At 39.2% G+C, this 25,432-nt stretch overlaps 1 protein-coding gene across 4 annotated transcripts in view; it reads right to left on the bottom strand.

Moving 5' to 3' along the window:
- Window positions 1-342: 342 nt before the first annotated feature.
- Window positions 343-25,432, bottom strand: part of ENTHD1 (ENTH domain containing 1) — a 103,039-nt gene continuing 77,949 nt past the window's right edge. For 2 of the 4 annotated variants that reach the window (XM_079936870.1, XM_079936871.1), the window contains exons 6-7: window positions 14,175-14,573; window positions 343-2,013 (exon numbers count right to left, since the gene is read on the bottom strand). In XM_079936870.1, the coding sequence (XP_079792996.1) occupies window positions 1,415-2,013; window positions 14,175-14,573 (998 nt within the window). In that variant the 3' untranslated portion in view covers window positions 343-1,414. The remainder of the gene's footprint in view (window positions 2,014-14,174; window positions 14,574-25,432) is intronic. The other 2 variants (XM_079936873.1, XM_079936872.1) reach the window with 2 other exon arrangements.

Raw genomic sequence — 25,432 nt, 5'->3', positions numbered from 1 at the left:
TCTTCAACTTTCCTCATCTCAGTTGATGGCAACTTCATCCTGAATTTTAGTTGCTTAGTCCAATACCTTGTGTTCATCTTTGACTCCTCTCTTTCTCTCATATATTTTATACAACCCATCAGCAAATCCCTAAACAAATCACTTCTCACTTTCCTTTACTATGCTCACCCTGGTTTGAGCCACATCAGCTCTTACCTGGCTAACTTCAACAGCCTTCTGATTGGCTTACCTGTCTCATCCCATGTCCCTGCACTAACAGTCCCCTCTAGTTCCTAACCGAGTTTGCATGATGAAAATCAGTTTTGATTTGGGAGTGGCACCCAGGGCATTAGAATACTTTTTAAATGTCTCATACTTCTTCAAAATTATCAGATATTATTTTGCCCTTTGGTTAGTAATTGTTGAAACTGAGTGACAGGTACATGGAGCCCTTTACACTATTCTTTCAAATAAATACGAAATGAAACGAAAGCTTCTCTGGTGACTCTACCACTTTTTTTTTTTTCTATTTTCTTTTTGGCTGCACTGCTTGGCATGAGGAATCTTAGTTCCCTGGCCACTCGCCCTGCAGTGGAAGCACGCAGTCTTAACCACTGGACTGCCAGGGAAGTCCTCTGGTAACTCTAATCTGCAGCAGGATTGAGAAACAACGGTCTGTAATCCCAAAACCAGAGCATTTTCCCTATAAATGAGACATTTCTACTTGAAAGGCAGTCTTAAAGAATTTAAAAGATACATGTAAGATGAAAAACACCAAATTTATTTTCCAAAATACAAGAAAAAGAGTACACATTTAAATTCACTTTGCAATATACATTAACAACAACAACAACAAACCACCTGTTCCATGTCCTACTTGTCTCAACTTAACTCTCAACCAACAGTGGCATTTGCAAGAAGGGAAAGATTTCTGGCCCTTGGTTTGCAGAACCTGAAACTTGACATTAGAACATGTGAAATGTACACTCCAGACTCAGTTCTTCTAAATCAAGGCAAAGGTTTGTGAACAATGAATCTCCATACAGATGGAAAATGAAGGGCTTCTTACTACCAATTTATCCAAAAGCTCTAGAACAGTCATTTGCAGTTTGAAGTCTGACCACAACTTTCACTAGTGCTCAATGTATTTTGAGGTAAAGTACAGATCGTGGAAGAATGAAATTCTCTTCAGTTTCAAATGAACTAATATCTAAATCTGAAAATATTATCAAAGGTGATTCTTTCTCTCTGTAAAAAATAAACCACCCAAATGAATTTATTGGTTTGAAATATACTTGTTTAATAAACCTGACAAGGAAAAATCAAACCAACAACATATTTTTGCCATAGTAATGAGAAACTATAAAAGGTTAATTTCTTAGTCCTTGGGAAGTGACACCACATGAGTTCTATAAAAAAATGGCTATTGAGATTGTTAGACTCGATGTGAGCACCCCTCAGAATACTGGGGAGACTGCAGAGACTTGTTTATTTGGGGACTATTCCCACTCATGCTTACCAGATGGTTATTGATGACATTAAGTTCTTGTATCACCATGCTCAGATCTTCATGTAATTTAACTATTGCATTTTTCACCTCCCTTAGAAGAACGTTAGTGGAATCATTTGTTTCAGGCTCCCTAGGCAGGTCTTTGGTTGCCTGAAAACTAGAACAGGACATAGAGGTGAAATGGTCTACATTTTGGGTGGAAAATGCTACCCAATTACTGCTAGAAATAGGACTTGTCTTCTTTTTGGCAGAATCAGAGTTGTCTGGAAGAATTTCCAGTAGGTTGAGGTGGTCATTTTCCTCTTCATCAGAGGACAGTGGGCCCCTAGGAGCAAAAGGGTGATGAACCCTGGCTGTCTTATCTTTAACAGAGGCAGGCGAAGATTGTTGATGGGACAAACTCCAGAAGGAAGGTCCGGCCAAAATTGGGGGTGAGAGATGAACAGACTTCTTTGGAGAGGCTGAATCAGGAGATGACACGGATAAAGTAGAAAAGGAGGATGCCCCCTTAGAGGCAGTTGAAACTAAAATGTATAAATGACAGACAAAGATTAGGCAACATACAAATGACAGTAATAGCTAAAATAATTTTACAATGTAAAATCCTATCTGGTCTCAACTTAAATAAATTACTTAGAATTTTATATGTTAAATAGTCATAATAAGCCCAAATAAACCCAAAGCAAGAAATAGAGAAAATCTGAAGCTGTGTTTATGTGTCAATAATTCCACGGAAATGAAACTAAAATAGGAATATCAATATTCATCTTGACTCTCAAACGTTGCCCAATATATTTTTACACTACACTTATCAGAGACAGCAGAAAAGTAAAGTATTACACGGTATTCTACTCACTGCCAGCATTTTAAGTTGACATTTAAAGTAGAAAGTGTGAGAAACCTGTAACTTAGATTCCTTCATTTTTTTTTTTTTGACAGAAAATATTATGGCAAAATGAACAACCAACTACAAGTACCCCACAGTTATAAAACTAATCTTTTTCTCTTAATGGTCAAATATAGTCAAGACTGAGTCCAACCCATCTGAGATCCAGGACACTTCAGCACATGTATATAATTTTTTTTTTTCCACCAAGAAACTGTAAGTAAAATCAAAAGCATTCTAAGCCTATTTTCCATAAAATTAAAAATCTGATAACGTTTTAAACTTCCCTTCAGGCAAAATCATATTAAATCTCTTCTTTCACACTTCACTCCAAATCATTATTTCCCAAACTGTTCTGGGGAACACTGTGTTCCTTAAGATGTAAAAAGATGTTTTGTGAGAACAGGGCTTCAAAGTCAAGACTAGCCAATTGCATACTGTGCCTCCCGTTAGGGGATTAACAATGTCCGTTAGCATATTTAAGGTTCTGAGAAATCGACAGTACAGCTGGCCCTTGAACAACATGGGGGTTAGGGGCGCTGGCCCTCTGCACATTTGAAAATCCCTGTATAACTTTACAGTTGGCCCTCCATACCCGAGGTTCTGAATCAGCAGGTTCAATCAACCTCAGATCCTGTGGTACTGTACTACATGCTTATTGAAAAAAATCATGTGTAAGTAGACCCATGCAGTTCAAACCCATGTTGTTCCAGGGCCACCTGTAATTTATTCAAGTGTTTTCCAAACTTTCTTGGCACAGAACTTTTTCTTGTCTCCTTGGAATGTCTATTTACATTCACTTATGTCTTAGGTGGTAAAAATTGGCAAATTCCAGTGCTGAAGTCTTTGTAACTAACTCTGTGCTTGTTACTTAAAAAACAAAACAAAACAAATGTATTCACTATAAGTCATAGAAAAGGGGAATTAATGCTTACCATTTAGCACTTATCTTTCTATAGTAATTTTATTTTACATATTCATGTCCCTCTAAACCAAACTGGACCTCCTGTAGAACACGTGGCCAGGGCAGGCAGCTTCTGTTTTCTGCTTCAAAGCTCTCTGAGGCCTATCTCCAGTTCTCAGGAAAGAATTCCCATCACAAAACTTTTGGGGGGTGAAATGAGTATTCTCAGCTGATGCAGCAGCAGGACACAAAAAGGAAAGTAGGAACTTCACGCACACACGGTCAAGACAGGACAAGCACACTTAGGACTCTAGGTCAGGCCTATCCAGACATTCTATCCTTGGATTAAAAAGAGGGTATGTGGTAATGGGCATGCCAATGACGAAAGCCTCAGCATATCTGTGTTCTGAGTCACACAGCGACACTCTGAGCTCCACTCACAGCTGTCATCTGACATGTCCCTTCGCCATCCTCCTGTTTTCTATATCCCAGGTCTTTCTCTTTTTCTTGGTCTACTCTCGTGCTGGAGTAGCACGTTCTCCATTAGTTCACTGAAAAAGGATGCGCAAGAAGTAAAATTTTGAGAACTCGCGTGTCTGAAAATGTCTGTGTTCTACTTTTAGGCTTAATGATATTTGGTTAGGCATAAAATTCTGGGCCAGAAATCCTTTCTTTCAGAATTGTGAAGGCAGAATTCCACCGTCTTCTTGCTTCCAGTGTTGCTGCTCTGGAGTGGGAGTCACTCCATTCATTGTACATAACTATATGTAACGGTTTTATCTCTGAAGTTTCATGGAATTTCCTCTTTGTCCACCGTGTTTGGAGGCTTCTCTGTGTGCCCCAAGGGTGACTTCATTGAGGTCAACTGAAAGTCAACTGACTTTTAATCAGGAACTCATTTCCTTCAGCTTTAGAAACTTTTCTTTACTGCTTTAATAATTTATTTTCTCCTCTCTGTTTTCTCTGTGTTCTTTTTCTGAACCTCTAACTAGTCCGGGTGTTAGGTCTCCTGGACTAGTCCTCTAATCTTGTCTCCCATCTTCCCTACATTTGTCTTTGTGCTCTACTTCCTCAGAGAGTTTTGTCAACTTTAGCTTTCAATCCTACCACTGAGTTGTCAATTTCTGCTATTATATTTTTAATTTCCAAGAGCTATTATTTGGGGGTTCTCAGAAATTCTTTTTGTACCACCCTGTTTTTGTTTCATGGGTGCCACATATTCTCTTATCCCTTGTTTCAATGTTCCACGTTAGAAGTTTCTTTCAGATGTCTGGAACACCTTGCTGTCTGCTTATGATTAAGAGTGAAAAATTACAAAGTTGATTGGAAGCTCTGAGTGTAAGTGTGAGACTGGTCAACACTGAGCTTCAGTGTATAGTCATTTCAGTGGGTCATCTGTTGGGGAACGACTAATGTCAGTATCTTTGGTTCTTTCCCCTGAGGGTTATAGGTTCTTGTGAGAACAGTTTCTCTCTCCTGCCTAGAAGGTAAAGATCTGGCTCTCAGTGTGCTGGGAGTCTAGCAGGGAAAGGAGATGGGGTTCTCAGCATTCAGCATTTGGTTTGCATATGGTCACTTAATCCTGTAGTGTTTGTTATAGGACCTGCACGCTCAACTCTACCTAGCATCTCTCATTTCAGAGACCCTCCACCCACCTTCTCCAGAAAACAAACCTCCAGACTTCTGCCAGAGGTTGTGAGAGTGGGTGAATATTCAGGGCAACTGTTCATCTGTTTGGCACGGAGGAAAAGTCTAAGGATTTAAATTGCTTTTCAAATAACTATTTTCTAATTCTCTTTATTCAGCACCACACTCCAATAACAACATGTGGAGTAGGCTTTATAACCCCATTGATTTTATTTTTATTTATTTATTTATTATTTTTATTTTTTGCAGTACGCGGGCCTCTCACTGCTGTGGCCTCTCCCGCTGCGGAGCACAGGCTCCAGACGTGCAGGCTCAGTGGCCATGGCTCACGGGCCCAGCCGCTCCGTGGCATGTGGCATCCTCCCAGACGGGGACACAAACTCACATCCCCTGCATCGGCAGGTGGACTCTCAACTACTGCACCACCAGGGAAGCCCCATTTATTTTATTTTATTTTTAAATAAATTTATTTTTGGCGTGTTGGGTCTTCGTTGCTGCACGCTGCACACGGGCTTTCTCTAGTTGCGGTGAGCGGGGGCCACTCCTCGCTGCAGTGCACGGGCTTCTCATTGCGGTGGCTTCTCTTGTTGCAGAGCATGGGCTCCAGGCGTGCAGGCTTCAGGAGTTGTGGCACGTGGGCTCAGTAGTAGTGGCTCTCAGACTCCAGAGTGCAGGCTCGGCAATTGTGGCGCACGGGCTCAGCTGCTCCGTGGCATGTGGGATCTTCCCGGACCAGGGCTTGAACCTGTGTCCCCTGCATTGGCAGGCGGATGCTTAACCACTGCACCACCAGCGAAGTCCCTATAACCCCATTTAAAACATGAGGCAAAGGTATCTCAAAGAGGCAAATAAACTTTCCCAAGATCACAGGACTAAAAAGGGGCAGAGATGAGACTCAAATTCTAGTCTCTGATGTTAAACCATATAATCTAACCCACTAAGCTCTAAGTCCACACCATTCTACTATATTATAATTATTTTTACAGTATTAGAGAATTATGTTAAATTCTGGATATAAAATTGAGAAGGCAGGCAACCAGGATGATGAGGGAATATGACAACCATTCCTTATATAAAGATACATAAGGAATGGTTGATGGATATGCACATCTTTATTCAAAAAGGGATAGGAGGACAAAGGGTAAGAGGCTATATTTGGTTATGGGAAAATAGTCACAACATCTTAGTAATATTTATCTCCCTTTTCTCATATTGTGCACAAGTTGGAACTGGGGTTAACAGGTGAAAGTAATAGGAAAAGAGATTTCAGCCCAATTTAAAAAAGACAACTTTTTAATAGTCATGGTTTTCCACACATGAAATGAGCTGCTTTGGGAAGTGGTGAGTTTCTTGGTACTCATGGAGCTCATGCACAGCCTGAATGACCATTTGGCAGGAATGTTTCAGGCAAGATCAACACATCATGTGACAGAACTATATATCCTTGGTGAGATTCTAAGATTCTAGGACCCAAAACACATATATTAAGAGTACTAAGAAACTATTCTAGAAATAATTCACTCTGGTCAGGAAGAATGATTTCATAAGGAACATTTAAGAAGGCCAGGAAGAAAATAATATTTGAGTCAAATATTAATATAATGTTATATATTTAAGACAACACAGTTATGATACTCACACGTGTATGACGTGATGAGTATCTGGTATTCCACTTTATGTGTAGCGTTTCTCAGAGTGTGATTCCTGAACCAGGAGCAGCAGCAACATCACCTGGTTATTTGTTAGAGATGAACTTCTTGGGCCCCACCCTGGACCAACTGAATCAGACACTTGCGAGGGTAGGTTGGGCTCAGGAGTTTTAACAAACCTGCGTTTCTGTTGCATGCTCAGGTTTGAGAATCACTGCTTTTTACTGTATGCCCACCTTTCTTCTGCTTCGTAGCTACAACTGCTGAGTAAATAGCTTCTCACTGTTTACAGTTCTGCAGCTTTGATTCATAGGCTACAGGATCCTTTTGCTCATAAAAAGCCACTTCATCTCTAATTGCTGCAGGCCAATTTACTTTTGTTTCCAAACACGCTGCAGCTGTACCAGACACTGCACACTGCGCTTCAGGGTGCATCTCCCTGCCTGTTTAGTGACCCTTCTCTGGCTCACTAAGGAGGTTATTTGTTCACAAGCGTCCTCTTCATACAGTCCACCCCCCAGAGCTGAAATGCAGAGAATATTGCAAATAAGCTGCTGTAAATGGCTGGTTATAAAAATCTCACTGTGTGATACATGCATGCTAATGAATGCTGCACTCACTTGAATATAGCACTGACAAAATTATTCCAAATGCTGATGTGTTATCTCTAACTTTTTATACTCACGAATAACATTGGGTCTGTTAATTATCATATTACAATTTTAAACTTAAAAAGCATTTGGAAGTACTGGGCTGCAAAAGTAAAATGACAAATACACTTCTGGAAATATTTAAAAACTCTCTTTAGCAGTAAATGGAAATTTTTCTCCTAGCAGCAGGTCTTTGGTCAACTAAACAGTTCACTGTACAACAGAGGGATTTTTTTTTTTCATTCTCCAATTCATCTCTTTCAGTCTTCCTCACTGATATATAATGGCTGTCAAGTTACCTACACACGTGAATTAAACTATTCTGATTTTGTTCTATGGTTAAAAAAATGAGACATTTACAAAAATCTTCGTAACAGCCAAAAAAGTGGAAACAACTCAAATGTCCATCAACTGATGAAGGGATAAATAAAATGTGTTTATCTATACATTGGAATATTATTCAGCCATAAAAAGGAATGAAGTACTGATTTGTTACAACATGGATAAACCTTGAAAACATGATGCTCAGTGAAAGAAATCAGTCACAGAAGGCCACATATTGCATGACTCCATCATATGAAATGTCCAGAATAGACAAATCCAGAGAGACAGAAAGTAGACAGTGGTTGCCAGGGGCTGGGGTGAGGGGGACTGGGAGTGACCGCTCATGTGTACAGGACTTTTTTTTTTTAATTAATTAATTAATTGATTGATTGAGTTTTTGGCTGTGTTGGGTCTTCGTTGCTGCTCGCAGGCTTTCTCTAGTTGCGGCGAGCAGGGGCTACTCTTTGTTGCGGTGTGCAGGCTTCTCATCACGGTGGCCTCTCTTGTTGCGGTATGGGCTCTAGGCACGCGGGCTTCAGTAGTTGTGGCATGAGGGTTCAGTAGCTGTGGCTTGCGGGCTCTAGAGCGCAGGGTCAGGAGTTGTGGCGCACGGGCTTAGTTGCTCCGTGGCATGTGGGGTATTCCCGGACCAGGGCTCAAACCCATGTGCCCTGCCTTGGCAGGTGATTCTTAACCACTGCGCCGCCAAGGAAGTCCCTGTACAGGACTTTTGAGGGTCATGGAAACGTTCTGGAATCAGTAGTGATGGCTGTACAACTCTAAGAATATACTGAAAACCACTAAATTGTCCATTTTAAAACGGTGCATTTTATGGTACATGAATTAGATCTCAATTTTTTTAATGTAATATTTCAAATTTTATTTTTAATGCCATTACTATAAATAAGCTACACAAAAGAACCAGATTTAGGAGTAACATAGAGAAATGCTAATAAGTCTGCCTCATTATAAGTGATTATAAATCACTTACGCTACATTTGTATTAGGAAAATTGGATTACTGGATTAAAGGTGAGTTTACTCACTTACCTATGAAGTATAAGTTTGGTTCACTAAATTAAAAAAATCAAATCAGTGTGTCTTTTTGTCTGTACAAAAGCAGGCAGGGGCTGCACAGCTGGAAGCATTGTCGGGCTGTGTCTGGCGTACAGGGAGCATGTGTGCTGTGACTTCCCCGGCAGGTGCTGAGACTCCCCTCTCCCTTCAATGCTCTGCTCTGCACGGTGCTTCTGAATCAGCCTGACCAGTAGCTCAGAGTTAGCTGAGGTGGTCTGCAGAACTGTTTTCTATCATTTTCCCCATTTGTTAGGGAAATTGTTAATTGTTCTAGCTCTGAAGGCTTTTATAGCCCAAAAGAAAAAGGTATGGTTAATGAGTCTTTTGTGTGTGTGTCATGTTTGGTTTCTTTCCCCAGCAAAGGTGAACTGAAACACAGCTACAAAGAACAACTACTGCTGAAATTCAGAGTAAGAAAACGGAACCGATGAGACAGAAAGAAAGGACGAAGCCAGTGAGAATGCTCACAACTATCCCAACATGAGAATGTATAGATTTTTCTTTTCCTCCCACAAATTAGAAAGTAAAATCCAATGCGTCTAACACACTTACCCTAACTGTGGCTTATGAGACGATAATGAAAGCTGCCTGCCACCAGACCTGGCTTCTAAGTACTTACTAGCTCCTGCTTCCTTTTTAGCGTGCATGATAAACTAACGACCTAAAACAATAGTCTGAGCTCCAAATAAACAGAGGAGCAGAAGGAATGGGCTGTTCTAGGAACAGTTATTTATCATCAAAGGGTCAAAGGAGGTCGCTGCAGCAAATCCATCCCTCTCATTCAGTAAAGACACTGAAGTGTATTAGGTGGCTGCCTCAACGGCCTCCCTGATATTTGCGAACTGCTAAAATACGAGTGTGCAAGTATTTTTTAATTTGCCCAGCTCATTATCTCCAAAGAGTTTATAACATCAGACCTGGAGCCTTCATGTAAACAAATATTTCTTAAAAGAAAACCAGGAAATAGGTACTATCTTCTTTATCCTCCATCATCTGAGACTAGCCATCCATCCTAGCCTCATCATTTCTTGAATTCCTCAACCACAATGACCTTCAGCCATTCCTCTGAGTACTCCCTAGAATATATCATCACTGACACCTGCCCTACTCTGAAATCTTGTTTTCCAAGATTACTTTTCTTCTCAATTACTTCCAGCCTTTTAGATTCCTTTTACATTCCTTTTAATACATCTACACTTTGGCCTCATTGAGACAATAGATGCAACGATCCTTCTATTTTCTGTCTATCAGTGCCTCCCAGTTCTGGCTCCTTTCTTGTCCAGTCTAGAATCCCAGGATCCATCACTTCAGCCATTTTCTAGCTACCCCCTTGCCAACGCATCTTCTGCCTTACCTGCTACTAATTCCTAATTCAGGAGTCAGCAAACCTTTTATATAAAGGACCAGAGAGTAAATCTTATAGGCTTTGTGGTACATACAGTCTCTGTTTGAACTACTCAGCTCTGCTGATGTAGCACAAAAGCAGCCAAAGACAATATGCGAGCTGAGTAGTGTGGCTGTTTTCCAATAAAACTTTATTTACAAAAACAGGCTGTGGACCAAGAGGCTGCAGCTCCCCAATCCCTGTCCTAATCCTATTTCAATTTAAATATCTACCCTCTTCGTTCCTATCCCTGGGATGCTCAGCACTACAGGAGAAAAGCACAGGCGGCTGCAAACCTGGACTACAAATTACGCCTCCTCCGTCTTCTCAGTGTCTTATCAGCTCCCTCCTCCACTCTCTAGATGGGCTGTTCTACATCTCCAGCCTCCTCACAGCCCTTTTGCCACTCCAAACCCTCGGGCTTGGTAGGTGACCTCAGACAATAAGATACTGAGGCCATGACACATAGAGTGTGGCCCACGAAGGCTCAACGCATCTAAATTGTTAAAAACAACAAAACCCTTCCCTCACATCTGGTACAGCCTTTCTCCTCTTTCCTTACAGGCCCGCAGCATGAGGTGACTCTCCTTCTGGTCTGGATTCTTGTCTGCCTTCCCCACATCATGCTCCATCTTGGGATCTCTCCCCCTACCTCACCCACCGGCTCTTGTCTCCTTTCTCTCACCTCGAATCCTTTCCTACAACGGCCTCTGTGTTCCATGTGGCAGTGCCATCATGACTTCTGTCCTATAGATGGAGATACTGACATGCAGAGAGGTCAAGGGCCTTGCCTAAGGTCACACAATTAGTGGTTGAGCTGAGATTATGAACCCAGGCAGTCTGACTCCAGAACCTGTGCCATTAACAACTATGCAATTCAGCCATTCTTTGTGCTATGCTGTGATGTAATTACATTTACATAAGTTTTAAAACCCAAAATACAGTATTAAAATTTTTTGCTTTAAAGAGTTGTATGTTACTTTTCAAATTAGAATTAAAAAAATATATAGTATTTTATATTTACCCACATATTTATAATTTCCAGTGTTCTTTTTTTTTTCAACGAGTCACTGGGGTCTTCCCTTACACATACAGTTTAGCAGTCAGTCAAGGATTTGGGCAGAGTTTATAAATGGAATCTGAGACTCCATCTGAGTCTCCCTCCCTTTCAGGGTTTCCCTCATAAATTTTCAGCTTCTCTGCCAGTGCTGAACTCTCTCTTTTGACATCTCAGGCCATGTGCACTGAACAGTAAGTACCCTCAAGGTATTAATTTCAGTTACTATATTTTTCAGCTTTGGAATTCATGAATTCACTTGATTCTTTTTTTATAGAGAGTAGTATTCTATTCTGATGAAATCCCCATCTTTTCCTCTGTTTTCTTGATTATATTAATCATAATTATTTTAAAGTACCTATCTTATAACTTCAGGATCTCAATTATTTGTGAGTCTCTTTCTGTTGTCTGTTTTCTCCTGTATTTCTGGTCATTTGGTCATTTCCTGGTATGCCTGGTAATTTTTTGTTGAATGCCAAACATTATGCATGAAAAATTGTAGCAGCTCTCAAGAAAGGATTTCATTGTCTTCCAGACACTTTGCTGTAGTTGAAGTTCGGTTTCAGCATTTGGGAGGGCTGTTCTATTTCTGGCTTGTCCTTACTCCTAGAGTGTACTTCTGATGCTTAGGGTGTAGCCTGTTAGAGAGCCCAGCTGAAAGCACAGAGTATTTACCAGAGCCCCTGCAATTTGGCATATCCTGAACTCCAACCTCTGTCTCAGTGCCACAAGATTATGAGAATCTCTGATTAGCTCGTCAGCCTCTTCCCATTTAGGTTGGCTGAACGGGTTGGCTGCTTCCCATTTCGTTTCTTGGCATCTTATCCAGAACATGAGCAGTTTAGCAGCAGGCAAATGTAACAGTAAGAAATTACACAAAGACTTATGGACTTTTTCTCTGTGATTCCCTCCCCTCTGGAATATTGGCCCCTTGAGTCCCTGACACCTTGGAAGTCCAAAACTCCAACCCTACCTCCCAAGCTCAGTGAGACTGTGGAAAGCCCAGGCCTCTAATTTTCCCTCAGCTTCTATCATCCTGCTCTGCTAATAAGCAAATGATGTAAGCAGGGAAAACTGAGGTGAAGGTGGGACCAACTAAATGTGGTGAGTTTCCTACTCTTCTCACATCACTTCTGACACCAAACGTGTGGGCTTTCCACACGAAGGATTTCTCCTGTGCTCTGTGGACACCCAATTGGGTGTCCTACAATTTAATTCAATTCTGACACTAACTACCCAGAGTTAGTGCAGACCCCAGAGATTAAGGGCTTAAACCCTCAAGACTGCCCCCCATTTCAGATGCCAATTGCAAATTCAGGCCTCCTCTATTCCTGATCTGTTGACTATAAGTTGAAGGATCCCATGGTCCCCTCCTTGGGTTTGATAATTTGCTAGAATGGCTCGCAAAACTCAGGAACATGCTTTACTTACTATTACTGGTTTATAAGGAAACAGCCAAATGGAAGAAATGCATAGGGCAAGGTATGGGATAGGGGCACAGAGCTGCCGTGTCTTCTCCAGGTGTGCCATCCTCCCAGAACCTTTATGTGTTCCCCAACCAGGAAGCACTCTAAACCCCGTTGTTTAGGGTTTTTATAGAAGTTCCAATACGGAGGCATGACTGACCAAATCACTGTCCCCTGATGATTAACTCAGCATCCACCCCCTCTCCTCTCCCCACAGGTCAGGGGTGGGCTTGAAAGGGCTTATTATGAATAACAAAAGATGCTCCTCTCTCTCCTATCACTCAGGAAATTACAAGGGTTTCAGGAGCTCTGTGCCAGGAATCAGTGATGAAGACCAAATATATATTTCTTATTATATCACAATATCACAATCCTTTTTCCTAGGATCCTGACCCATCATGTGTTTTCTACCTTGGTTGTTTTACGATGACTTCTAATAGTTTTCCAGCTTTAACCAGCATTTTTGGCGGAGGATTAGACTAATGTTATCTACTTCATTTTAAGTAGGAGAAGAAGTCTTCCTTGTTAACTGGTTTTAGAGGAACTTCTTGCTAATTTTTATAATTAAATGTACTTGATACACAAGCAGTGACCAAAATTTATTTTCAATTTTCTTTTTGTGGTATTTGTGAAAGAAATGAATCAAAATAACTTCCCAGGGGACAGCCATGCACATAAACTAGCACGGCCATCATAACCAGTACTAACTGGGTTCTCCATCAGCAGTCTCAGCAGAAAAGTTGATCTGGTGACAAAACTAAGAATTAGTCTTATTTTTAGGCTACTCAATTCAAAACATTCTGGAAAGAGCAGTAAGAAGAGTCTTTTGTTATTCACTGGCCTTACTAGCACCAAGATAAATTTCTTTAACCTCAACATTTTGGCTTCCATTGTCTGTATTTATATTGTACTTGTGACCTGAATTTGAGGCAGTTTATAAGATTTATATTAAAAACTTTATATTTATATGAGTTAATTAGCATTATCATATATAAGAACAAACTACTTAGTCTTTGAAAAATGCACCAGCAAACAAGTTATTCTTTTACTAATTAACTTTACAGAAGAAATTATAAAAATGTAGGATTTAATATCTGATGGCCAACGACCTGGAATCTCAACTGGCTTTATCCTTTATAATCCAGTCTGAAGAATACTGCAACCCTCTTAATGTTTTGTAAGACAGAAAAGGAAGAGATTCTCCATCTGTTTTTGGAATCAGTACACAACTCTTTTAAAAAAGGGAAAACACACACACACATATGCATGTGTTCCCATATGTGTGTGTGTGTGTGTGTGTGTGTGTGTGTGTGTGTGTACATACTGATATACATACTAAACAATTTTTTTCATATAGTTTTTTAATAACTAGCCTAAATGTTTAACAGGAAGCTCTTCTTTAATGCTAGTTCTTTCTAATTTGTTCTGCATCAAAACTGTTCAGAACGTGTGCTTCAATCAAGCACTTGTAATCCACAAAGATGAACTGCTATTAGCCCTTTAATAAAAGGGGACTTCCCCAGCTCAAGTTCGTCTCTTAATACCAACGGATGTAGAGTAAAACGAGGGAACAAAAACAGGAGACAGAAAGCAGAGAAAAGTAAAAGAAGAGTACTTCAAAAGAGGTCTTTTGTAGACTCACCCCATGTGGTTAAGGTCTTGAGGTTTTCATCCTCCATCTGAACCAGGCCGGATTCTGTTCGTTTCTGATGGTCCTTACTGATTATTACAGTCTGTTTCACTGGGTCAAGTGTTTTGAATGAGGGAGAGACAGAGAGTGTCTCCACAGAGCCCTGGTTATAGAAAGTAGAATCCGACTTTGATATCCTTAAATTAGGGTTGATGAACTCTTCTTTGCTAGATGGCCAAAATGCTGGTAAAGTTGTCAATGTTTCAAAACTTTTTGCAGCTGGCTGCTTTTCTAGAGACATTTGCAGAGGGTTTTCTATTACAGTATTTGTAATGGTACTGTCTGATTTCTTGTCGAAACTCACACTTGTCTGCAGAGATGGGCTTTCTTCTGAGGGAACAGGCACAGCATCTGTGAAGTAACAAATAAGAACTGTAAACAAAAAATAAAACTGAAAATACTCTATTTCAAATTTACTGCATTTTTAATAATTGGATTTTTTTATGCCATAACAGAATTCTCTCCTATTTAGTCGTTTCTACTTTCTTACTATGTTTCTATTCTGTCTGTATAAAGTATACCCAAGCTATAATTGATGCACTAGTCATTTGGTGGCTGTCTTCTCTCTCTTTCTCCTCACTGAAGCCAAGTCAAGGAAAGCTTCAAATAACTTGTCTTTAAATATTTCTCCCTTCACCCACTTATCTGTCTCTGAAACCACTATATTTTTAGTGCCTTCAAACCTTCATCTCTTACAAGATAAACTAGAGAAAATATGCCACATCATACTGGTCTAGCCTTACAGAACCCCCAGCTACAAAAAAGCCTTTTTCCCCAGAAATAAAAAATGTCTTCCCACCCCAGTGTCTATACAAAGCCCGTAAAAGAAAATCACTCTCTTAGATAGCAACCTAATTTTCATGATAAATCTCTGTGGGAGAAAAAAAGCAATTTTCCAGAGCAGTTGTGATGATTACTAAAATGTAAGTTCCATCAGGTCAGGGATCTTTGTCCCTTTTATTCATTAATATTACCAAAGTACCTAGAATATAACAGACAAAGTACCTGGAATACAACAGACAAATAATATTTATTACAAATTGAAGGAATTGAAAGAATGGAGAGGATCTGGAATTTAGGGTGGGTCTGATATGGAAATATTACTGAATATGAATTATGAGCCTGGTCCAAGTTTCTAGATGCAAATTGTTATCAACACTGTCAGTGCTAGGGACTTGCTCTCAGATAGTTTCATCTGAAATTGGATATGGAAAGAAAGAAAACTGGGAGAGGGCAAGAGGAAGACTGTCTCATTTGAGCTCCCAAAAGAGAGGAGGCAACAGGAATTAAGTAAGTTGCTATCACGTGTTTACATATCACAATGTGCATCACAACATACCTCACAGTGTGCAGTGAGATGCTTATTATCATCACGTGCAGGCTCTGAGTTATTATGAAGAAAAACAAATTCTCTTTGACTCTAACCTTCCTTTCCATTTTCATCCACAGTTGGAGGCTAACCTGGGCAAAAGTGCTGCTAGTTCACCACAGAATCAGACAGTTCAAGAAACCTAAATCATTACCTCTACCAGGAATTCCATTTTTTCCCAGACCTCTCATCTCCAAACGTTTTCATCTTTTAAAACTCAATTCAACTCTCACCTTCTCTATAAAGCTTGCCCTGATTTTTTTCCCTCGCCTAATCCTACTATTGTTTATCTTACCATATCCTGTTTGGAGCCCTGTGAGCAGTTGTAACACTTCATCTTGTTAACTACAAGTCTGGCTGCCTACCTGAAAACAGGCTCCTTGAGGAGACCTTACTAGGAGTTTTCTTTGTACCGCAGCACACAACAGTGCCATTCCCATAGGATGTGTTTGATAAGTGCTTGTTGAGTGAAAAGCCAAACTGAAGCACAAGAATAAAAAAAGGTAATGCCTTTGTTTTTTAAATTGAATATAGTTTAACTACTTAATAACTTCTAAAATATTCCTGATGTGCATATGATCAAGTTATATACCTAGCTGATAAACGTTCTTTAAAAAATTAATATATTCTTAGTAGAATACGAGATCAATGGTATCCCAAAGTGCATGGGTACATCACCAGATTGACATAAAAGCATTCCTAAAAAGTGAATTTTAGTTAAATATTTTCCATTGACTTTAATTTTTCTTAGGAGGAAAGTCTTTCTATAAGTAATGAAAGCATCTTGAAATTTAGCAATATGTAAACTAAGATAATTCAGAGTGACAATGACTTTCTGATGACAATATTCATAATAACACTCCATCTAAATCTCAGAATTGGGATGTATAAAGTCATCTGTATAACCATAATTTTAAAGTTTAGTACAAAAGTTTAAAATTACAAAAGAACAAAAAAAAATATTAAAATTCAACGAAAAAAACCGGACTGGAGTCATTATGTTTCTATCAGCCCCCTTTCTCAATAGTCCAGAAAGAACAGAATGCAATCTTCTGGTTACTTAGACTTTTTAAAAAACTGATAACCTTTTAAAATGAATAAAATACTATGATCTAAAAGAGAAAGCATGATGACAAATGGAAAATAATGATTTTAAATGCACAGATTACCTAAAAGAGAAAAATCTTCACTTAAACGGAAAGCTAAAGAGGCCTGAAGGTTCTAGACAGCAAGTTGTACTGGGTTTCTATGCCATCAGCCGTGTTTCATCCTTGCTCTTTCTGTGCAACATGCCAAACTGATCCTCTTCAATTCAATCTCTACTTTAGTTATTTATAGTTCACGTTAAAAAAGTCCTGCAAAAATTCCCTCTTGTTTTAGTGACAGTCTACAAGCCTTGGGTTTAAAGGCCCTTCATTGCTTATTTTCTATCGTTACTCAATAGGAAACTAACCCTCAGTCAGGCCATTCTCTTGGTTACTCACACACCCCATGTTCATTCAGGTCCCTTTATCCTCATTCTCCGTGTTATTTCATCTTTCTTTAGCTTTATTACCATTGATTTCTTACCCTGAACTCCAACACTGGAACACCCTCCCCGTTCTCTGTCTATTTAAATCCTACCTATTCCTCAAGGTCCTTCTCAAATAATTACTATTTCTGGAAGCTATTTCCAGTCATGTCTATCACTCAATCCTAATCCTTCCCTTCTATGAAATAGTATTCATTTCTGTAAACTCATTTTTTCACTGAATTCTTTGCTGTATAGAGCCTATCACACACCATATTATGTTCCTGCATTCTGACTTCACAGCCTCCACCATGCTTTTGCCTACAGGAGGTGTGCAAATATTTGTTAAATTTAATAATTCCTTAATTTGTAAATTATCTAATATCAATTTTATATGTTGACTTTGTGTATAACAATGCATAGTGTATGTGAAGCCTAAAAATAAGAATGATCAATCAGGAAACGCTTGTTGAGCACCTACTGTTTGCACTGAACTCTATCAGATTTTAGAGACATACTTAAGAAGAAGTCATAGTTCTAATTGTCAATGAACTTAAGAGCAAGTGTGTATTTTATTGAGATAGATAAGTAGATAGGTAGAAGGAAAGAATATATATACATACTTGCATGCATATACACACTAAGTGCCAAAGACATAAAAATAACTAATAATACAAGTTACCAGTTCAATTTCACAATGTATAGGAGACTGCAGCTTCTCAATAAATGAGTGAATATAAAGAATACATTTGTTTAGCAAATGGTCTTTTTCATGGAAAAAAAAGAAAGTGTTTGTATATTTGTATACAGATTTACATAACGTAAATTGAACATGTTTCAGTTTGGGTTCCCCCAAAAGCAGACTCTGAAAAAAAGACTTAGATGCACGTAGTTGATTTGGCTGGTGATCCCAAGAGCACAAGTCAGGGAGTAGGAAAGGTAAAACAAAAAAGGGCAAAAGCCAATAAACTGTATTAATTACCAGATTATTTTATATATATATATATATATATATATATATATATACACACACACACACATACACACATATATATTGTGCTGAGAGGAAACGAAAACTGTCAATGCAGAATTCTATATTCAGCAATAATGTCCTTTAAAATTGAAGGCAAAATAAAAACATATTCAGATGAACAAAAACTAAGAGAATTAATGGCCAGCAGGCCTTTATAACAAGAAATGCTAAAGGAAGTACTTCAGGTTGAAGAAAAATTATTATACCAGATGGAAAGCTGGATCTTTGGGAAGGATAAGGAGTGCTAGAAATGGGAAATATTAAGGTAAATATAGAATATTATTTTTTCTCTTAATTTCTTTAAAATATATGTGACTTTAAAAATTATAACACAGTGTGAAGTAGTACAACAAATGTAAATATAATTTATACTACAATTATGGCATAAATGATGGGGTAGTAAATTAGACCTATATTGTTGCAAGATTCTTACATTTTATGAGAAGTGGTGATGCAATGGGACTGCACAAGGTTCAGGATATATAAATTAATCCCTAGAGAAACCACTAAAATTAATACAAAGAGGTATAACTAAAAATCCAATTGATAAATTAAAATTGAATTCTAAAAAGTATTGAATTAGCCCAAAAGAAGGCAGTAAGGAAAGAACAGAGGAACAAAACACAGATGGGACAAGCAGAAAATAAAATAGTAGACCTAAATCCAACCATACCAGTGTTTTTTTCAGTCATATTTTCCAGACTGGATAAAAAACAAGATCCAATTATATGCCATATACAAGAGACACAGTTTAAAAACAAAGTCACAAGTAAATTGAAAGTAAAAGGATTTTAAAAGACATACCATGTAACAATAAGCATTAAAAAGCTGAGTGGCTATATTAAGATCAGATAAAACAGGCTTCAAGACAAAGAGTATTATTAGAGAATAAAAGAGACAGTTCACAATGACAAAAGAGTCCATCATCTGGAAGATATAAACATAATATGTGTATGTAAATGTATAACAGAGTTTCAAACTAAATGAAGCAAAAACTGATAAAATTGAAGAGAGAATTAGACAAATCCAACCAAATCACAGTTGTCAATTTTGATACCCCTCTCTCAGCAAGTGACAGAATACACAACATCTCAGGATACAGAAGACATAAACAACACTATCAACTATCTTGACTTAATCACATCTATAAAGCACCACACCTAACCACTGCGGAATACACATTTTTTGGTAAATTTGCAAGTTTACATGGTATGTTTACCAAGATAAACTATATGCTGAGCCATGAAACGAATCTCAATAGACTTTAAAAGCTTGAAATCTTATATTAGCTTCTCTGGCCAGTGGAATTGAATTAGAAATAAATAATAATATACCCAGAAAAAACTCCCCAATATTTGGAGATTTAAAAACACATTTCAGGCAATTCCCTGGTGGTCCAGTGGTTAGGACTCCACGCTTTCACTGCCTAGGGTGCGAGTTCAATCCCTGGTCAAGGAACTAAGATCCCACAAGCCGTGTGGCACAGCCAAAAAAATAAATAAATAAAAACACACTTCAAATGCCCATAGGTCAAAGAAGAAACTCTGTTAAAATAACTGGTGCTGATTAGACTTCCTCTTCTGGCTAAGATGGAACAGAGACTGGATTTAACCTACTGCTTAAAACAACTGAGAAACTGGACAAAATTAATGAAACAGTGTTGCCAGACTGTGAACTTCAGGCAATACAGGACAGTGAATCCTGAAAGAAGGAAATAAAGAAGGTGAGCCCTAAGAATTTTCCCAGTGTACTGCCTGGAGAGAGTTTCCAGGCCACAGAGAAGGAAGTGGGAACCCAGGGGGAGTGCAGTAGTATCCAAATTGAGGAGATGGAGCTGGGCATCTGTGGAGGCCAAGATGATAGGAGTGTGTAGGGCAGAGTACCAGAGAGACCTCTGGAGATCTGCTGATCAGTGCAGGCAGGTGAGGAAGCTACCTGAAGCCGGGGCACGCGCCTCCTGAAAGGAACAGTAGGTGTGATCTTCAGAGCTCACACGGGTGGGGAGTTCACGCATCCACTAGCCAGTGGGAGACCTCATCATTCACAGGACACTAGTTAGAGTAACACACATTGCTGGTGGGAATGTAAGAGGGTGCAATTACTTTGGGAAACAGTTTGGCTGACGCAGCATTCCACTCCTAGGTATTTGCCAATAGAAAACAAAGTTTAAGTCCTCACAAAGACTTCTTCATGAATGTTTTTCTGTTTGGTTGGTTGGGGTTTTGTTGTTGTTGTTGTTTTAATTTTCTGGCTGAGCCACATGGCACGTGGGATCTTAGTTCCCCGACCAGGGATCAAACCCGCACCCTCTGCATTGGAAGCGTGGATTCTTAACCACTGGACCGCCAGGGAATTCCCAAGACTTCTGACAGACAAAATCTGAAAACAACCCAAATGTCCCTCAATAGGTGAGCGGATAAACAAATTATGGTATACCCATACAATGAAATATCACTCAACAATAAAAATGAGTGAATTATTGATGCACACAACTTCAAAATAATTAGGCCAGACAGTGAAATAAGACAGACAAAAAAGCACCTACTGTATAAATCCATTTATATAAATTCTAGAAAATCCATAAAATCTATAATGACAGGAAGTAGATTGGTGATTACACAGGAACAGGGAAGGGGCAAGGCAGGGAAGGGCAGGTGTAAGGATTGCCAAGGGCACAAGGAAACTTTGGGGGATGATGAGTATTATCTTGATTGTGGTTGTCATTTCATGGGTATATACATATGTCAAAACTTATCAAATTATACACTTTAAATATTTACATTGATTGTATGATAATTATACTTCAGTAAAGCTGCCAGAACCATAACTGGTACACCGTTTTGTCTCTTTACTGGATTCGGGCTGATACAGTACTTTAGGTAAATTATTGCTATATCTTTAAATTAAATTCTCTAGGGCTGGGAGAGAATAGAAATAAGGAAAAGCAACCAGGAGACCAGAGGAATTCAGATTCTAAGGTTAATTTAATACCAAAACAAGTACCACGAAACTACACATTCAGGCACTGTGTGAGGTTTAGAGGTACAAATATGTCAAAGAGGTTCAAGGAAGTCTTCTGAAAGAGGTAGTGTTTGAGCCGAGCTGAAAGGAGGAGAAGCCAACCAAGATGAGAAAGATGGGAAGGGTGTCCAAGTAGATGGGACAACCTCAGCAAAGCAATGAAGGTTACAGACAGCGTGGGGCGGGGGAAAGCAGGGCAGATACAAACCATTCGGTGGTACTAGAGCAAAGTGTGTGGCAGAGGGGAGGAGTGAAATCTGGAGGGAAAGGAAGGAGCCAGGGCCAGGGGGCCTCATGCCTGACAGGCAGGAGTGATGAGGAAGAAGGAAATTGAAATCTCAAGACACTCCTTGAAACTCATTCCTCTGTGGTTGCTTCAGCTGAACTCTGCTGGCTCCTCCATCTCACTAAGCAATCTTTTCAATGTTCTTCCCTGGCTCTGTTTCCTCTAAAATGTAGACAGTCTATCCTTGGCCCCTTTCTTTTCTGCCTCTGCAATACCCCAGGGCGAAGTCATCTATTACCATACTTAAAGGAGGATGAGATCTATCACCTGTAAGCAAGTAATTCACACATTTTAATTCTCAGCTCTGACTTCTGCTGAGTTTCAGCCCTAAATACATAGTCATGCCTCTGCACAGGGCAGTCTCACTACCCTCCAGCCTCCTCATCCTTGGGTGTTTGTTCTACCTCTATTAATATGACCATGAACCTCCCAGTCACACAGGTTATTTTGGAGCATAGCTGCTCCCACAGCCTCTAAAAGGTCTCCCCGCCCTGTCCCCTCAGTTCAATCGGCATAGCACAGCCAGAGTGACATTTCCAAACTGAAAATCTGATCGTTTTCTTTCCAATACTTCTTCAAACTATTTAATATGGTTTACAAGGCCCTTCATAAATCAGTCCCCATTTACCTCTCGTCTCGTTTTGTGCTACTTTTCCTAAAACCGTATGATTCTGCTATGCTTAACTTCTCCCGGTTCTTCACATTTACCGTGCTCCTTCCAGGCACCAAGTCTTCACCCACACTGTTCCTCCTGCCTGAAATGCTCTTGTGCCTCTTTATACCTGACTCCAGCTTCCAGCGCGATGGCCATTAGGCGGACATACACTTTCACGTCTCTCTGGTTTTGCTCATGCTCTTCCCTCAGTCCAGAATATCCTCATCCCTACCCTTCTCTATCAAAAACGATTTCACTCTTCTAAACTCAATTCAAATACTACCTCCTTTGTAAAGTCTTTTCTATATCCTCAAAGTTAAAATGAATCCCTCTTTTCTTTGCTTTTGCATACTACAATGTGAATATTCATATTTTCACTTATTATTTCAAATTTTATTCATTCATTTGACAAATATTTATTACGTATTAGTATGTGGCAGGCAATAAGCTCTGGTATCAGCAATAAACAAATCTGTGGTTGACGACCTGTTAGAGCTTGTTGACAGCTCTGGCACCCCTGGAGGCTGAACACCCGCTCAGGGCACACATCCTGTTCAACTTGTTCAACCTGTAACTGACCGGTGGAGTATCTAAACAGTCACTTGATAAATGTTTGTTCAAGGAATCATTATCTGGATGATCTAGTCACTAAAAGAAACTTGACTATAGGACAGGAGAAGTCTTAGAGGACATTCTAATTCAGTCCCTTCGTGATACACAGGACAACCTGAGACTTCCAGAGATTAGGTGACTTGCCAGGATCACATAATGATTAAAGGGCAGAAGTAGGACTAGAACCCCAGATTCCTGAATTCTAAACCAATGCTCTTTTTAGGGGAGTAAAAGAAGGACTAAAGAGTGTGGTAGAACCAGCTGCACCAAGTACTTCTTTACCACAGTTGTTGTAATGGTGCATAACTGTGAAGCGACTGGGTTCAGGCCATTTGTCCCTGGGGCTGCCTTTAGGGATGCGGGGCCTTGCAGAGGGGGACAGAGTTAAGCTGGCCTGTGTATCTGTGCCTGTTTGTCTTCTCCCAGGAAGGGATATGGCGTAGATTTTTTCTTGGATTCATATAAAGAATGAACAGCATTTATGGAGAATTTTCTGAAGCCCAGGAGAACCTGTGGGGATTTGATGGAGAACAGCAAAATGTCTTTTTGTTTGAACACAAAGCGCATAAATGGATACTCTGTAAACACTAAAGGGTTTGTTTCGTGAGGGCCTCCCAGCTTTCTCTGGGAGAGAATTTCTCTGAATTCCACTGGAAAGGCAGAGAGGAGCACAGAGTGAACTAATCTGGTTGGCTTGCTTTCTCTGGTTTCTCATTTTCTTTCAATTTAAACCTGAATGTCAAAAAGCTTTATTCTCAAGTATATATCCAGCAGACTCCTGGATGGGAAGCCCAGTATTAAATTATGAGACTGTACCCCGTCTCTTTATTGTACAGTGATTTACACCTGCTAATATACTTGATTAATGCAAAATAGGACCTTGAAATGTCAGTCATATTAAAGCTGGTTTGGATATTCTTGACAGTTATCTTTAGGAAGAAGCTTGTTCCCTATGCAAGACATCAGACAGCATATTTAAATGCAGACTTATCACCGAAATGCCTGAAGCAAGGAAAAAAAAAAACCCACCACCAACACACCTCCACGCTTTGAGCCTAAGGACAAAAGAGAAATAGCTATGCTGTCGAAGGTACTGAAAATGTTTTTGCTAGTTCGGAGACAATGATGAAATCATTTTTAAAAGAGAACATCAGATTTAATTCTGAGTTGAGAGACTTTGCCTACAGATAGGAACATTCCCATACTGGTAACACTTTTTCATTTTTCAAGAATTCCACTGCCTTGTTTCAGGTACTATAATCACTGCAAATTATTTTATATTCTATTATATTGTGAATCTAATAATGGGTGTTACATTGCAGCAGAGCTATTGCTGTGATCAGTTCTCCTGTTACTCTGATACACAGTATCCAATTACAGCTACAAAGCAGAGAGTGGGCATGCATGACAAGAGGTGGATGCCAAAATACGTCCTTCTGTAGTTTAAAACTGTAACTGAAGGAGCTTCTACTTTAGTAATTATGTTAACCAAAGGAAATAGGACCTGAAGATAATAAGGCATATATACAATGGAATATTACTCAGCCATAAAAAGAAAGAAAACTGAGCTATTTGTAGTGAGGTGGCTGGACCTAGAGTCTGTCAAACAGAGTGAAGCAAGTCAGAAAGAGGAAAACAAATACCATATGCTAACAGTGGGATGAAGTGAGAGAGTGGCATTGACATATATACACTACCAAATGTAAAATAGACAGCTAGTGGGAAGCAGCCGCATAGCACAGGGAGATCAGCTCAGTGCTTTGTGTCTCCCTAGAGGGGTGGGATAGGGAGGGTGGGAGGGAGATGCAAGAGGGAGGAGATATGGGGATATATGTATAGCTGATTCACTTTGTTATAAAGCAGAAACTAACACACCATTGTAAAGCAATTATACTCCAATAAAGATGTTAAAAAAAAAGATAATAAGGCCATTTTGCTACGAGGCCAGAGTTATAAATTATTAACATGGAGGGGTGATTTGAATTGCTCATTAATATATTGGTTTAAAGTAGACAGGCCATTAATTTAAAATGGATATTTAATGTGAACGTTAAATAACATGTTTGACATGAAAATCTTTATATTTACCTTACAATGTATACATAAAGCCCCAAATAATCATAATCAGTTAGAATAGCTATACTCTCTATATGATCTATGATGTGTGTGTATGCATATGTGAATAGCTATACTCTCTATATGATCTATGATGTGTGTGTGCATATGTGTATGTGTGGGTGTATATACACACAGTTGTAGGTTCTGAGAATTTTTTATCGTATATCATTATATTTAACTGTAGTATATATTATATCCAAGTATTAACATAAGAAAACATATTTGGAAAATACAGCTATGAAATATGCGAAGTATATTTACTACTTTTGATATAAATTTGAGATAATGGTTTAGCGTCTCACAGAAAAATATGGACACATTTAAAATTAAGGTGCTTTTCTTTAAAAATCTTCAAGTGGGACGGCTGAAGACTTTCAGGCCCCGAAAATGGATCACAATGAATGGATTATAAAATAGGCAGATACAGGATGCTCATTATTAAATTCTACACCATAGTTATGGTTCCAACAATAATAAAAACTATAATTTCCCTCAGTAGATTATCCTTATCAAAACTGAAGCTGGAAATGTCTTTGGGAAGCTGGTGATCATTACCTATGTCCATTTTTCTGTTTTTTAGGCTAGAGTTTAAGTGGATCTGGTCTC

The sequence above is a fragment of the Stenella coeruleoalba genome (genome assembly GCF_951394435.1).
Source record: "Stenella coeruleoalba genome assembly, chromosome: 11".
Taxonomy (NCBI): Eukaryota; Metazoa; Chordata; class Mammalia; order Artiodactyla; family Delphinidae; genus Stenella; species Stenella coeruleoalba.
Note: the sequence above shows the minus strand (reverse complement) of the source record. Positions and strands in the feature narration are given on the sequence as shown.